At 47.2% G+C, this 14078-nt stretch overlaps 1 protein-coding gene across 3 annotated transcripts in view; it reads left to right on the top strand.

Annotated features, from left to right (window-relative positions):
* The window catches only part of POU6F1 (POU class 6 homeobox 1), a 164845-nt gene that overhangs the window by 42521 nt on the left and 108246 nt on the right, over positions 1–14078 (top strand). For all 3 annotated transcript variants that reach the window (XM_075337130.1, XM_075337128.1, XM_075337129.1), the window contains one exon: positions 4182–4269. In XM_075337130.1, coding sequence (XP_075193245.1) covers positions 4216–4269 — 54 coding nt within the window. In that variant the 5' untranslated portion in view covers positions 4182–4215. The remainder of the gene's footprint in view (positions 1–4181; positions 4270–14078) is intronic.

Genomic DNA, 14078 nt, shown 5'->3' with positions numbered 1-14078 from the left:
CAGGCAATGCAGCTCCATCCCATTCACTTTAACCCCTTAACGACCACGGGCCGTAAAATTACGTCCTTGCGGTCATAACGTTACTGCCCGCGGTCTGCCGACAGCATCATGCTGCGATCGGCACACATCTCAGCTAATTTTCACAGCTGAGATGTGTGCCTGCTAGGCACGAGCAGAATCGTTATCTGATCGTGCCGTTTAACCCCTTATATGGCTCTGTCAATATGTGACGGCGCCATAATAAGCGCAATTGCGGTAAAGTTTTACTTACCGCCGGATACCGGAAGTCACGTGACGCGATCACGTGACTTCCGATAGTTGTCATTGTGGCACAGGGTCATGTGATGACTCCTGTACTACACCTGACTTGCTTTCACTTTCGCTGTGCCAGCGGCACAGCAAAAGAGAAAGAGAGCGTATCTGCTGTTTACAGCCTTGTAGCTGTGATCAGCAGATACTGCAGAGCGATCGGATTGCTGATCGCAATAGCCCCCTAGGGGGACTGGTAAAATAAAAAAAAAAAAGTTAAGTTTTAAAAAATTAAAAAAAAAACAAAAAAACCTAAAAGTTCAAATCACCCCCCATTCGCCCCATTGAAAATAAAAGGGTTAAAAAAATAAAAAATTTACACACATTTGGTATCGCCGCATTCAGAAACGCCCGATCTATCAAAATATAAAATCAATTAATCTGATCAGTATACGGCGTAGCGCCAAAAAAATTCCAAACGCCAAAACAACTTTTTTTGTCACCACAACGTTTGCGCAAAATGCAGTAAGAGGCGATCAAAACGTAGCATCTGTGCAAAAATGGTACCGTTAAAAACGTCAGCTCGAGACGCAAAAAATAAGCCGTCACTGAGCCATACATCCCGAAAAATGAGAACGCTACGGGTCACGGAATATGGCGTAAAACGTGCGCCACTTTTTTCGGACATACTTCCGATTTTTTTTAACCCTTTATATAAAAGTAAACCTATACATGTTTGGTGTCTACGAACTCGCACTGACCTGAGGCATCACACCCACACATCAGTTTTACCATATAGTGAACACAGTGAATAAAATAGCTCAAAAACCATAGTGCTATCGCACTTTTTTTGCAATTTTTCTGCATTTGGAATTTTTTGTTGCCGTTTTCCAGTACACTATATGGTAAAACTGATGGTTTCATTTAAAAGTACAGCTCGTTCCGCAAAAAATGAGCCCTCACATGACCATATTGACTGAAAAATAAAAAACTTACGTCTCAGAAGAAGAATGGCAAAAAAAAAAAAAACGGAAAGCGAAAAATCGGCCGGTCGTGAAGGGGTTAAAAGGAGCTGAGTTGCAGGACTTTAGAACGGCTACTACATATTGTATGGAGCTGTGCTGCTCCATCTTTTACATCCAGCCACTTGAGCTGCTAATAGGTGAACGCTCTGGCAGTCAGATATTGTAGAAGTAAAGAACCCCTTTAAGTCAGGTTCAGATTGGTGTCAGATCTTCTTTTTTACTGACTTATTGAGAGATTCTAATGTTTCTTTTACTTCTATTGACTTATAATGTGTCCTTTACTGATCCTTTCTTTACTGGTAGAAGAGTGCAGCACTTTATATTAGTCTAACTTTTAAAGGGAATCTGTCAGTAGGAGTAACCCTCCTAAGCCTTCTATATGGGCATGTAGGTCATATGAAGCTGAATAAAATGATACTGATGTCCACATTTTTCTTATATGTAAATGAACTGTTACGATCTATGGGTCATACACTGATCTGTATCACAATTCTGCTTCCAGGGCTAATTTTAGATGTGAGGGGAAGTTAACAGTGTGATGTCCTGATCTCACTGCAGAGCTGTTTGTGATTATAACTGATACATCTGCAGGTTTCTCTAATAATAATAATAATAATCTTTATTTCTATAGCGCCAACATATTCCGCAGCGCTTTACAATTCAGGAGGAACATATACATATCATATACATAAACATATACAAACAAGTAACAATTATAGAGGATACAATATTTAAAAGGAAAAATGGCAACCCTGCTCGTGAGAGCTTACAATCTACAATGAGATGGGGGGAGGGGCAAGGTACAAGTGTTTATTTAAAATGACAATCCAGCCAGCTCATGGGGGATAGATAATGGCTTCCTGGACAAGTTGGCCAGAGCCTTGAGACGCATTTGGGTGCCATGGAGTTTGACGTGGGGTTATGTTCTGAGAAGTTGTAGAGGGATTAGGTGAAATTAGTTTGGCTAGGGAGTGTGATAGGCCACCCTAAAAAGATGCGTTTTTAGGGAGCGTCTGAAGCTGAGTAAGTTGTGATTTGTCCTAACTTCTTGGGGTAGAGCGTTCCAGAGGTTTGGTGCAGCTCGGAAGAAGTCTTGGATTCGGGAGTGGGAGGTTCGAATTAGTGTGGATGTTAGTCGAAAGTCATTTGCAGAGCGTAGAGAACGGGTGGGATGATAGACAGAGAGGAGCTTCTCAGCTTCAGTCTCTATATCTCAGCCATTATTGCAGTACAGCACAGCTGTGAGAGCTGCAGCAAATATTCTGTGTCATACTACATGTCTCACACTAGTAACTCCCCCCTTTTATTAATAATGGTCTCTGGAGAGTGGAGACAGATTCTCATGCAGATCAATGTCCAGCCCATAACCTGGAACTGCTTATTTGCATGTAAGAATAATTTGGATTTCTATGGAATAAGACATCGGATCACAGATATCAAAGTATTATTTATTCAGCCTCCTATAACCTACAGTACATGCCCATATAGATGGCTTAGGAGGGCTAATCCAAATGACAGATTCACTTTAAAAAGTAATCGAAAAGTGATGCAAAATAACATGAGTCCATACTAAGCGGATAACTGTGTATCCATCTTTAAAATACTCGTCACTGCAAGTGAGACTTTTCTCATTGTCAGACTTTGGTTATGTGTTCAGGATTTTTCTGTGACAAAATCCAACACGTACTTTTCAATTAATCTGTGGTAGAAATGCAAAGAGGACACTGTGCCAGATATGTGAAGGTGGATCCTCTTGTAGATTAGCGTAGTCTTTCATGAGAATTCTGCAGATTATAAAATTCACGGTGCGCAGATTCTTTTCTTCTGTAAAGGAAATGTCAGGTAATTTGATGAGGACTTGAGTGCGCATCCACACAATACTTCTTAAAATCTAGTGTAAGGGAACATAACCAAAGAGTAAGCATGGGGCCTAAACCTCAAGTTACAGGGTTTTTCTATATGCATTTAATAGTAAGGATGTGTTCACCCTAAGTTTGTTTTTTTTTTTACCCAGTTTTTGGAGCAGAAACTCTAAAAAGCATGTGGAGCTCAAAAACCACAATTCTTGGTTGGAGATTCTGCTCTGAAAATTCAGCAAAAAAAACTCAGCGTGTGCACATACCCTAGTTGTTTGATATCAGCTACTGAAATGTTTTGCTCTTTTTTATTTTGTAGAAATTCACAGAATTCATAAGTCCATCATTGCAGTTTAATCTGTTTAACACAGGAATGTACATCCCGTAGTGGGAAACAAGTAGTGTGAAGGCCTAGCCTATGAATCATTTGTCCAGTGTAATATAATAAGATAATCTGTCCTTTTGAATGCTTTATGTATTGCTTCTCCACATATACCTAATTGAAATATTAACGGAATGAATAACCAAAACAAATTATGCTTAGGGCAAAGTAGAATACGTTTTTAGTTTCATGAATAAGTAAGTGACATTCTTGAATAGAACAGATACTCATCTGTAGTTTCATGAATAAGTAACTGACATTGTTCTATCCATAGACTCTCGTCTATGCCCAGACACACCTGAATGCTTTACTAAGGAATGTTGCTGTACAGAAAATACTGTCCAAATAAGGGAATGAGCTACTAGACCCAAGCTAATTGGTTGGTTAAGAGACAATGCAGAAAAACTGTATAAGACTGCTATGCTTTGAATACAAGGGTCAGAACACCTCTACTGTGCTATTCCCAAATAAAGATACGTCTCTGTGTGGTCATATTCCTGATTCATATACATCTGCGCAGTTCTGATCTGGAATCCTCCTCCGAGACCCTGAGAGACCTGGAGGTCTCCCCCAACAGTAGGATATTTGTCTTTTTATTTGCTGTTGACAATTACTGTTCTTTGTTAATATATCCTGGTACACAGATTAATACACACTTTTGTTTCTCAGCATGCAGGAGGCGTGAGGGACACCAATAAACACTATGGATACTGCTACTGTCAAAAAACATGATTCGCCACCTACAGTCAATGAACAGGTATTAATATTACATTCATAAAAAAATATTAATTTCACACCTTTGAGGATCCACCATATGCCTTGGCTGCAATTAATGAGGTTATTAATGGTTGTCTTACATTCTGCCATGCTGAATGCACTTGTGCACACACATCCTCACCCGGCTCCGGTCATCCGTTCCGATTCCCTCCGGACTTTCCGAGGACGCTCCCGGTACCCCGCCTGTGTTCCGGCCACTGTGCATCTAGGCCCTCTGGGGTGGTCGCCAGACAGTCCCTGTATAGGGGTTCGCTCCTGGTGGCCTCTCTGGGGGAGTCCGGTGCACGGCCCAGTGGGTTCACTCCTGGACTGATACGTAACAGATTGAACAAGCCATGGACCCCGCCGAGACACAGGTGTCTCAGCTGGCTGTACTGCAACAGGAACTGGTGCGACAGCGTGAGACCCTAACCCGCATGCTGAATTTCCTGTCGTCCATGGACCACCGTCTGTACACGCTACAGACCGCAGCCACGTCCCCGTCGACGCAACAAACAGCGACTGCGTCCGCACCTGGTTTCTCCTCGGCGTCGCAACTCTGCCTTGCTATGCTGGGGATCCCAAGACCTGCAGAGGCTTCCTGAACCAATGCTCCCTGCATTTTAAGTTGCTTCCACATGGGTCAAGCTGCATTGTGCCGGTCAGAGCAGCTCGCTAAGGGTCTATGCCTATATTGTGGAGAGAACACACATCTGATCCGTTTCTGCGCTGAGAGGCCGGAACCCCAAGGCCTAGGGTTGGTAGAAGAGATCACTCTAGGCACCAAGTCCCTCTCGCCCCCGGTCATGCTGACCGTCCAAGTGACAGTGGAGGAGTACCTGTTCACTGCGGAGGCATGTTTGGATTCCGGCTCAGCGGGCAATTTTATTCAACAGGCCACAGTGGACAGATATCACATACTGATCACGCCATTTTCGGATCCCCTGGTAATCACTTCCGTGGACGGGAAACCCCTCTGAGTCCGTGTTCTTCATCACAACTCCCGTGGAACTCCATATGGGCGCATGGCACACGGAACAGATTGCCTTCTACGTGCTGCCGAAGTTGGCTCACCCAATTCTGTTGGGCCTACCCTGGCTGCAAGCACATGAACCCGTCGTCAGTTGGCGTTCTGGGGAGATCATCAAATGGGGCCAGGCCTGCCGTGAGCCTTGTCTGCAGCCAGTTCGTCCATTCCATCTGCCTCCGTCACCGGATGCCCTGTCCTGGTCCTTTTGTAGCTGCAGAGCAGGTGGAAGAGAAGGACCAGCCCATCGTCTGTCCTTGTAAGGTCATATCGATATCTTCGGTCACCCTGTCACAACTTCCCCCGGGGAGGACCTTCGTTGCAGCGAATGACAGGCGGAGAGTTCTTCTTCGGGGCCATTCCTCAAAGGAGGCCGGACATGTGGGTCAGAAGAAGACTCGGTGCCTGATCGCTCGTCACTATTGGTGGCCATCTCTCCATAAAGACGTCATCTCTTTTGTGTCAGCATGTCCGTCCTGTGCCCACAACAAGAAACCCCGGCAGCTACCCTCTAGTTCTGGTGTCCCTGCTGCCGATGCACTCTCCACAGGCTTTTCCAACATACGGAGTGGCGTCGAGACATCCTTGGAACGTGCCTCTCTTCGGATGGAAAAACATGCCGACAAACGACGCCTTGATCCTCCTTACTTCTCCCCGGGGGATGAGGTGTGGCTGTCCTCCAAAGTCGTCCGGCTGAAGATTCCATCGTGCAAGTCGGGCCCCTGGAATATCGGTCCCTTCCCGGTTCTAAAACGCATCGATGAAGTCTCGTACACACTGCAACTTCCGTCCACGATGCGTCTCCCGAACGTCTTCCATGTATCCTTGCTCAAACCGGTCGTCTTCTCGCCCGACTTCCCTGATACCGGTAGTTCTCCTCCTCCTCTTGCAGATGATGCCAATGTGTGCGAGGTAAGAGACATCTTGGCCATGAAGAGGGTGAGAGGTAGGTCGTATTTTCTCATTGATTGGGAGGGCTTCAGTTCTGAAGTACGATCCTGGGTACCGCGGGAGAACGTTGCTATTCCTCTGCTGCGCCGGTTCCTGCCCAGGCTGTGGGGAGGGGGGGGGCGTGAGGGGGGGGGTACTGTCACGCTCCCGGTGTCCCGGCACCGCTCCGTACCCACTGATCCGGTCTCGGTGTCCCGGCACCGCTCCGTACCCACTGATCCGGTCTCTGTGTCACGGCGCCGCTCCGTACCCACTGATCCGGTCCACGTGCTCACCGATCGCAGCCGCTGCTCCCGCTCCTGCTCCCCTGCGTCCCCTGTGCTTCCTGCTCGGCGGACCCTCCGGCTTACTGCGACTCGGGACTTTGCCCCCGTTTCCTCTGCGCCCTGTCCCTGGCCTCCTGTGCTTGCCTCTGACTCCCGGGCTTCACGCATGCGCATTAGGGCGCGGGCGCTTAGTCACCTTGTCTTATAGGGCCAGCATCCCTGGAACAGGATGTGGCTGATTGCAGGTGTAGGGTATAAAAGACTTCCTGTTACTTACGGGCGGTGCTTGTTCAACAAGTTCTCTCAGCTAGTATCTTGTGATAGTGTTCAAGCCCTTTGTGTTCGGTCATTAACCCTGTCTCTATCCTCAGAACCTGACGCCCGGTTTGCCTCAGCTGGTCCGGCTCCCTGGAGATTCCCTGGTGTCCATTTGCAGTGGATCTCTTCATCGTCCCCCTGCTTCACTTCACCACCGGTTCTGGATTCCATCTGAAGTCTCCAGTGTGCCCTCGTCACTGGTCCCGTACCCCGCCTGCGGTCATCCGTTTCGATTCCCTCCGGACTTTCCGAGTATGCTCCCGGTAGCCCGCCTGTGTTCCGGCCACTGTGCATCTAGGCCCTCTGGGGTGGTCACCAGACAGTCTCTGTATAGGGGTTCGCTCCTGGTGGCCTCCCTGGGGGAGTCCGGTGCACGGCCCAGTGGGTCCACTCCTGGACTGATACGTAACACCATGTCCCAGGAGCCATTTTTCAACACATTAGTCTACAGTGTGCTTGTGCTACTATGAGCAGTCTGAGTGACTAAAACAAACTACCATGGCTGCCGCATCTTTGGACTTGTTTCTTATTGAGCACATCTGGGACATCATTGGTCATCAATTGCAAAAGGAGCTGCCAGTTGTGGACCTTAATGATTTGTGTGCCCAAGTGCATTCTGCATGGCAAAACATTAACCTCATTGATAACAGCTAAGGTGTGTACATTTGTGTATTTTTACATATCTTGCTCATACTTCATACCGCATAGATCAAAATGTTTTGAAAATGTTATTTCTATTTTTTTCATCATTTGCATATTATTAACATATCTATCCATCCAGTAATTTATTTATATATTTATTTATTTAATCACTTAAATGGCACCATTAATGCCAGAGCGCTTTACAGACATAACAATCACTGTCCCCATTGGGACTCACAATCTAAATTCCCTATCAGTCTTTGGAGTGTGGGAGGAAACTAGAGAACCCAGAGGAAATTAACGGAAAGACAGGGAGAACATACAAACTCCTTGCAGATGTTGTCCTTGGTGGGACTTGAAGCCAGGATTCCAGTGCTGCAAAACAACAGTGCTAACCACTGACCCACTGTGCTGCCTGTGGATTTGCGTACTTCCACGACTTTTCTTCTTCATGTGTCAATTTCAATGTTGAATAGTGTATATTGCTGTTCTTCCTCACTGTGGTGTTCATGCAAAGGAATGGACGGGTGGCATGTGGCTTGGGTACTTGTGCTCGCTGCTGTGGCATGCTGGGTGTCTCAGGAGCAGGGGTCATGTGGCTTCAGACACATGGGCCATGGCATCCCTGTTTCGAGTTAACCCTGGTTGGTACCTGAGATTGTGCCCTTGTCCGAGGGCATGGTTTCGGCTTGTCTATTATCCAGCAATGGCTGGCCAATCAGCAATGCTGTGGCTGGTGCTCTGTGCTAATGGTTTGCTCCTTCTTGCGCCACCACTTCCTTTTCTGGCAGCAACGCCATTTTTCGGCAGGCACGTCACTGGATCATTGTCTCTCTATGCCTGCCCCACATGCTCTCTCCTCCGTGCTCTTGTCTGTGTGGATCATCTTTTTGGGTAGGACTGTTGGTTATTAGTGAATGATATTGTTACAGTCCCCAGCAGCACTCCTGCACGCCTCTCTTTCTGTTTTCTTTCTGCACTATGTCTGAGCCCAGGGAAGATCAGTCGTCCTGCGGGCCTACCAGAACGAGTGCGGTCTATAGTAATAAGTTTTCTTTTGTGTGCAATCTGTACCCTATTGTTCTGCCTGTACTCCTCCATCTTGCAGATGCCTGCTTTGGGGACCTCAGTGGTATCATAAAGTGTGCCTCCTCCACCCTAGCCTTGACTGCTCACTATGGTTGTTACTGAACTAACTAGGGTGTCCAGGATTCTCGCTATGGCTGTGGATCGACTGCCTGTGATTTCTACCTCCCGGGGAGCTCTGGCCGACTCGCATAACGAGTCAGACCCTTCTGTGACTATCAATATCCAAGACCTCTGCTGCATTCTAAATGCCTTTGAGTATCCTCTCCCTCCAGATTTCCTTCACTGAGAGAGTGACCTGCGGCTTCTCCATTCCCGCAGAGACTACTGTCTCCAAGCACTCTGACACTAGCTCTAATGCGGAGACTGTCTTAAGGCCCAACCACAGATCTGCCGCAGATTTATCTCTGTGTGACAGGGCCTTTAGACCCGTTTCAAGTGGGAAGGATGAGTGATATAGTTGAAAGTTTGATTACTGGTGTTGATTCTTTCCACACAGTCAGACTGGCAGATACCCGTCCACCTAATGAAGCTGGGGTCTTCAGAAGAGGTAAGCAGGCACGGAGATCTTGTGCGGACCATGAGTAGTTCACTGAGGTATTACAGAAGGCCTTGGAGTACCCGGACAAATGCTGTCAGAAGTATTCCACTGTCGCATGGAAGTATTGTATCATTTTCCAACAGACTTTGTCATATGGGTCCTCGCCACCTATGGGGGATCCTCTCTGCTTCACGCCTTTTTAGAACCACCACATTATCGTTGTGTGAGGTGGCTGTAGGCAGGCTTATTGCGTCAGTAGCAAAGTCTGATTTTGCGCCGCAGGGTCTTCCCTTTGCCTGGCTTTCGCTGTCACTTCTGGGACTGGCAGCAAGCACTCTGGTCCTCAGACATCGCAGTAGAGCGTCTGAAGCATGATGGGCCTCCCCCCACTATGAGATTTTCCACGGGAGAGCGGCCACCACCTCCATTTTTTGGGAGTATTTTTGGGGGCCATCAGTGATCTTTGAGTCAGGGAGGTCGTTTCCTCAAGTTACAAAATAGAGGTTTTTTTGCCTGTGCCTCCAGACTGTTTTTTTTTTCAAGTCCCTTCCACGAACTTCTCCCAGCCTAAGTTCAGGGTTTTTTTTGTAGTTTTTGTTTTCAGGTTATCGCCTCCCTGCTTTGTGCAGGGGTAGTTGTGAAGCTTTCTCTTTCAGAGAAGTTCCAGGGTTTTTATTCTAACCTTTTCATTATCCCAAAGAGGGGCAGCTCCGTGCGACCCATTCTGGATATGAGAGATTTAAACAAGTGGGTGCACATAAAGCATTTCAGAATGGTGTCCTTGCTTTCTTAAATCGCGTCCATGATAGTCAGTGAGTTTCTATCATCGATGGATATTTAGGACGTTTACTCATCAGCGTTACCTACGGTTTGCCGTAGGCCAGGATCATTGTCAATTCAGGGCTCTACCTTTCGGTTTGGCCTCTGCACCCAGAGTGTTTCCAAAGGTCTTGGTACTAATTATGGGGCATCTCTGCTCCAGGGGTATAGTCGTAATATCTAATCTAGATGACATTCCAGTCAAGGCTTTTAGCAGGCTCAAAATTTGGAGAGCCTGGAGATAGTTTTATACACCATGAACCAATTCTGGTTGATTTGTCAAATGGGCAAAAGCTACGTTAGTTCCTACTTAGCCTCTCTGCTTTCTGGCGATGATCTTCGACAGAGCTCGGGGATCGTTTTTTCTTAAAGAAGAAAAGAAAAAGAACAAGATTCCACAGGCCTCCATTCGGGTTCTGAGACGTTCAGGGATATATCCTCTCCAGTTTTGCATGAGATTGTTGAACTAGACGGTAGTAGCTTTTGAAGTGGTTCCATTTGGTCATTTCCATTCAAGGCAGTTACAGAGCATGCTTTACCACTTTGGGACAGGTCATTGCAGTCCCTGTATTGGCCTGTTCACTTTCCTCTCCTATGCTGCATGCTCCTGAGGTGATGGTTGACCCAGTTTCCTCTGTCCCAGGGGTGCTCATTCCACCCTATAACATGGCAGATATTGTCCACATATGCCAGCCTCTCCGGTTGGGGGACAGTATTTTCACGGTTTTCAGATGAGACCTTCAGATTGAACTTGGGCCGATCAGGAGAAACCTCTCCCAATCAATATTCTTGAGGTCAGGGCAATCCATTTAGCTCCCCTTTATTGGTGACACCTACTTGTGGGGCTGCAAGTCAGAATTCAGTCAGACAGCTCTACACAGGTAGCATATATCAACCGGTAGAGGGGAACAAGAAGCCGTTCTGCCTTGTTGGAGGTGTCAAAAATTCTATGATGGGCAGAAGGTTTACATTCCCAGGGTAAATAGAACCTTCACTTTGCTGGACCACTCCGGATGTCGATCTGATGGCATCCAGGTTAAAAGTTTATCGCAAGAGCTCGGGACCCCCAAGCTGTTGGGGTTCACACTCTGGCATTTTCTTGGTCCCGTTTTTTTCTGTCTTATCTCTTTTTGACTATTCCTCATCTTCCCAGACATCTCAACAAGATCAGGGTAGAAGGGGTTCTCGGCGATCCTGGTAACTCCGGACTGGCCCAAAGGGTAGGATTCTCAGACATAATCTGTCTATTAGGCGATTTCCTGTGCCTCTTTCGAACCGCTTGGAGCTATTGTCTCAGGGTCCATTTTATCACCAGAATTTACAGCCGCTTGCCTAATGGCATGGCTGTTTGAAGCCTCTGTTCTAAGGAAGTTCAGCTTTTCTGAAACCGTTATCCAGACCATGATCAAGGCAAGGAAGCCCTCTTCACGGCAAATTTACCATCGCATTTGTAAGACTTTTTTTCACTGGTACAAATCCAAGTTGATTTCCCCAATGTCTCTTTCTTTACCATCCCTGCTTTCTTTTTTGCAGTCTGGACTTGAGACTGACCTGGTGCTTAATTCTCTTAAAGGGCTGCTTCTCACTTGCGAGTTTCTCGCAGTAGAGCAATGCGAGAAAATCTCGCATTGGAATCGGCCACATGTTAGTCAATGATTCAGCTCTCATCTGCGATTTTTTTTTTTTTTTTTTTTTTTTTTCTTTTTTTTCTCAGTCCAAATCGGACTGAGAAAAAAATCGCAGCATGCTGCTTTTTTGCGAGTTTCTACTGCGAGTTTCTCCAATGCAAGTCTATGGGAGCGTGTAAAAAATCGGATGTCACGGGACGGCACTCACACCATCCTAGTGACATCCGATTTTCTAAATACATTTCTCGCATGTTTCCTAAAACACTGGAAACGAGCGATGTCTCCCAATGTCTGTCAATCACTATTCTCTGTCAGTCGGTCTCTCCCTCTCGGTCTCTATTCTCTCTCTGTCGGTCCGTCACTATCTCTGTCCCTCTCTCACAGTCTGTCGGTCATTTTCCCCTCCTCTCTCATACTCACCGTTCCCCGATCCCCGGCGCGGCGCTGCACGGCTTTCTCACTGCTGCCGCGGCTTTTACTATTTTGAAAAAGCCGGCCGCTCACTAAACAATATCGTATTCCCTGCTTTCTCCGCCCACAGGCGCCTATGATTGGTTGCAGTGAGACACGCCCCCACGCTGAGTGACAGGTGTCTCACTACACCCAATCACAGCAGCCGGTGGGCGGGTCTATACTGTGCAGTGAAATAAATAAATAAATAAATAATTAAAAAAAATGGCGTGCGGTCCCCCCCAATTTTAATACCAGCCAGATAAAGCCATACGGCTGAAGGCTGGTATTCTCAGGATGGGGAGCTCCACGTTATGGGGAGCCCCCCAGCCTAACAATATCAGTCAGCAGCCGCCCAGAATTGCCGCATACATTATATGCGACAGTTCTGGGACTGTACCCGGCTCTTCCCGATTTGCCCTGGTGCGTTGGCAAATCGGGGTAATAAGGAGTTAATGGCAGCCCATAGCTGCCACTAAATCCTAGATTAATCATGTCAGGCGTCTATGAGACACCCTCCATGATTAATCTGTAAGTTACAGTAAATAAACACACACACATGAAAAAATCCTTTATTAGAAATAAAAAACACAAACACATTCCCTCATTACCAATTTAATAAGCCCCAAAAAGCCCTCCATATCCGGCGTACTCCACGGACCACCAGCGTCGCTTCCAGCATGAAGGTGACAGGAGCTGCAGAAGACACCGCCGCTCCGGTCACCTCCAAGCAGCAACTGAGGTGAGTAGCGCGATCGGCTGAGCTGTCACTGTTGGAGGATCCAGCGGTGGCCGCGATTAACCTCAGTGACAGCTCAGCTGATCGCGCTACTCACCTCAGTTGCTGCTTGGAGGTGACCGGAGCGGCGGTGTCTTCTGCAGCTCCTGTCACCTTCATGCTGGAAGCGACGCTGGAGGTCCGTGGAGTACGCCGGATATGGAGGGCTTTTTGGGGCTTATTAAATTGGTAATGAGGGAATGTGTTTGTGTTTTTTATTTCTAATAAAGGATTTTTTCATGTGTGTGTGTTTATTTACTGTCACTTACAAATAAATCAAGGAGGGTGTCTCATAGACGCCTGACATGATTAATCTAGGATTTAGTGGCAGCTATGGGCTGCCATTAACTCCTTATTACCCCGATTTGCCAACGCACCAGGGCAAATCGGGAAGAGCCGGGTACAGTCCCGGAACTGTCGCATATAATGTATGCGGCAATTCTGGGCGGCTGCTGGCTGATATTGTTAGGCTGGGGGGCTCCCCATAATGTGGAGCTCCCCATCCTGAGAATACCAGCCTTCAGCCGTATGGCTTTATCTGGCTGGTATTAAAATTGGGGGGGGACCGCACTGCATTTTTTTTAATTATTTAATTATTTATTTCACTGCACAGTATAGACCCGCCCACCGGCTGCTGTGATTGGGTGCAGTGTGACACCTGTCACTCAGCGTGGGGGCGTGTCTCACTGCAACCAATCATAGGCGCCTGTGGGCGGGGAAAGCAGGGAATACGATATTGTTTAATGAGCGGCCGGCTTTTTCAAAATAGTAAAAGCCGCCGGAGCAGTGTGAATGCCGTGCAGCGCGGCGCCGGGGATCGGTGAGTATGAGAGAGGGCTGCTAACTTCAGTCACTCGGGGGATTAGTGGTCACCGGTGAGCCCTTCACTGGTGACCGCTAATCAGGACGCGGCACAGACAGAGCCGCAGCATGACAATGAAGTCGGGTTAAGTTCACCTGAGTTCATTCTGATTGTGCGGCTCTGTCTGTGTCTGCTGTCATCTGCCATTCAGCTCTGCTACATGGCTGTCTGTGTCTGCTGTCAGCGGCCATGTAGCAGCGCTGAATGGCAGATGACATAGTAAAAAATACGCATTACACACGCATTACACACGCATTACACACGCTAGTAAAATCATTAATTTATTCAGAAATATCATCGCACTTGCGTTGCACTCGCACCTAACGTGAACTAAAATCAGCCGAGTTTTTTTCAGCCCAGTTGGACCGATTTTACTCGCATACATGTGTTTCCAGCCAAAGGCAAGGACTCCGCCCTTGCTATTTTTTTTTCCAGAGGAATT

This window comes from Anomaloglossus baeobatrachus, chromosome 2, assembly GCF_048569485.1.
Source record: "Anomaloglossus baeobatrachus isolate aAnoBae1 chromosome 2, aAnoBae1.hap1, whole genome shotgun sequence".
Lineage (NCBI taxonomy): Eukaryota > Metazoa > Chordata > Amphibia > Anura > Aromobatidae > Anomaloglossus > Anomaloglossus baeobatrachus.
This window is presented reverse-complemented; position numbering and strand designations above follow the sequence as displayed.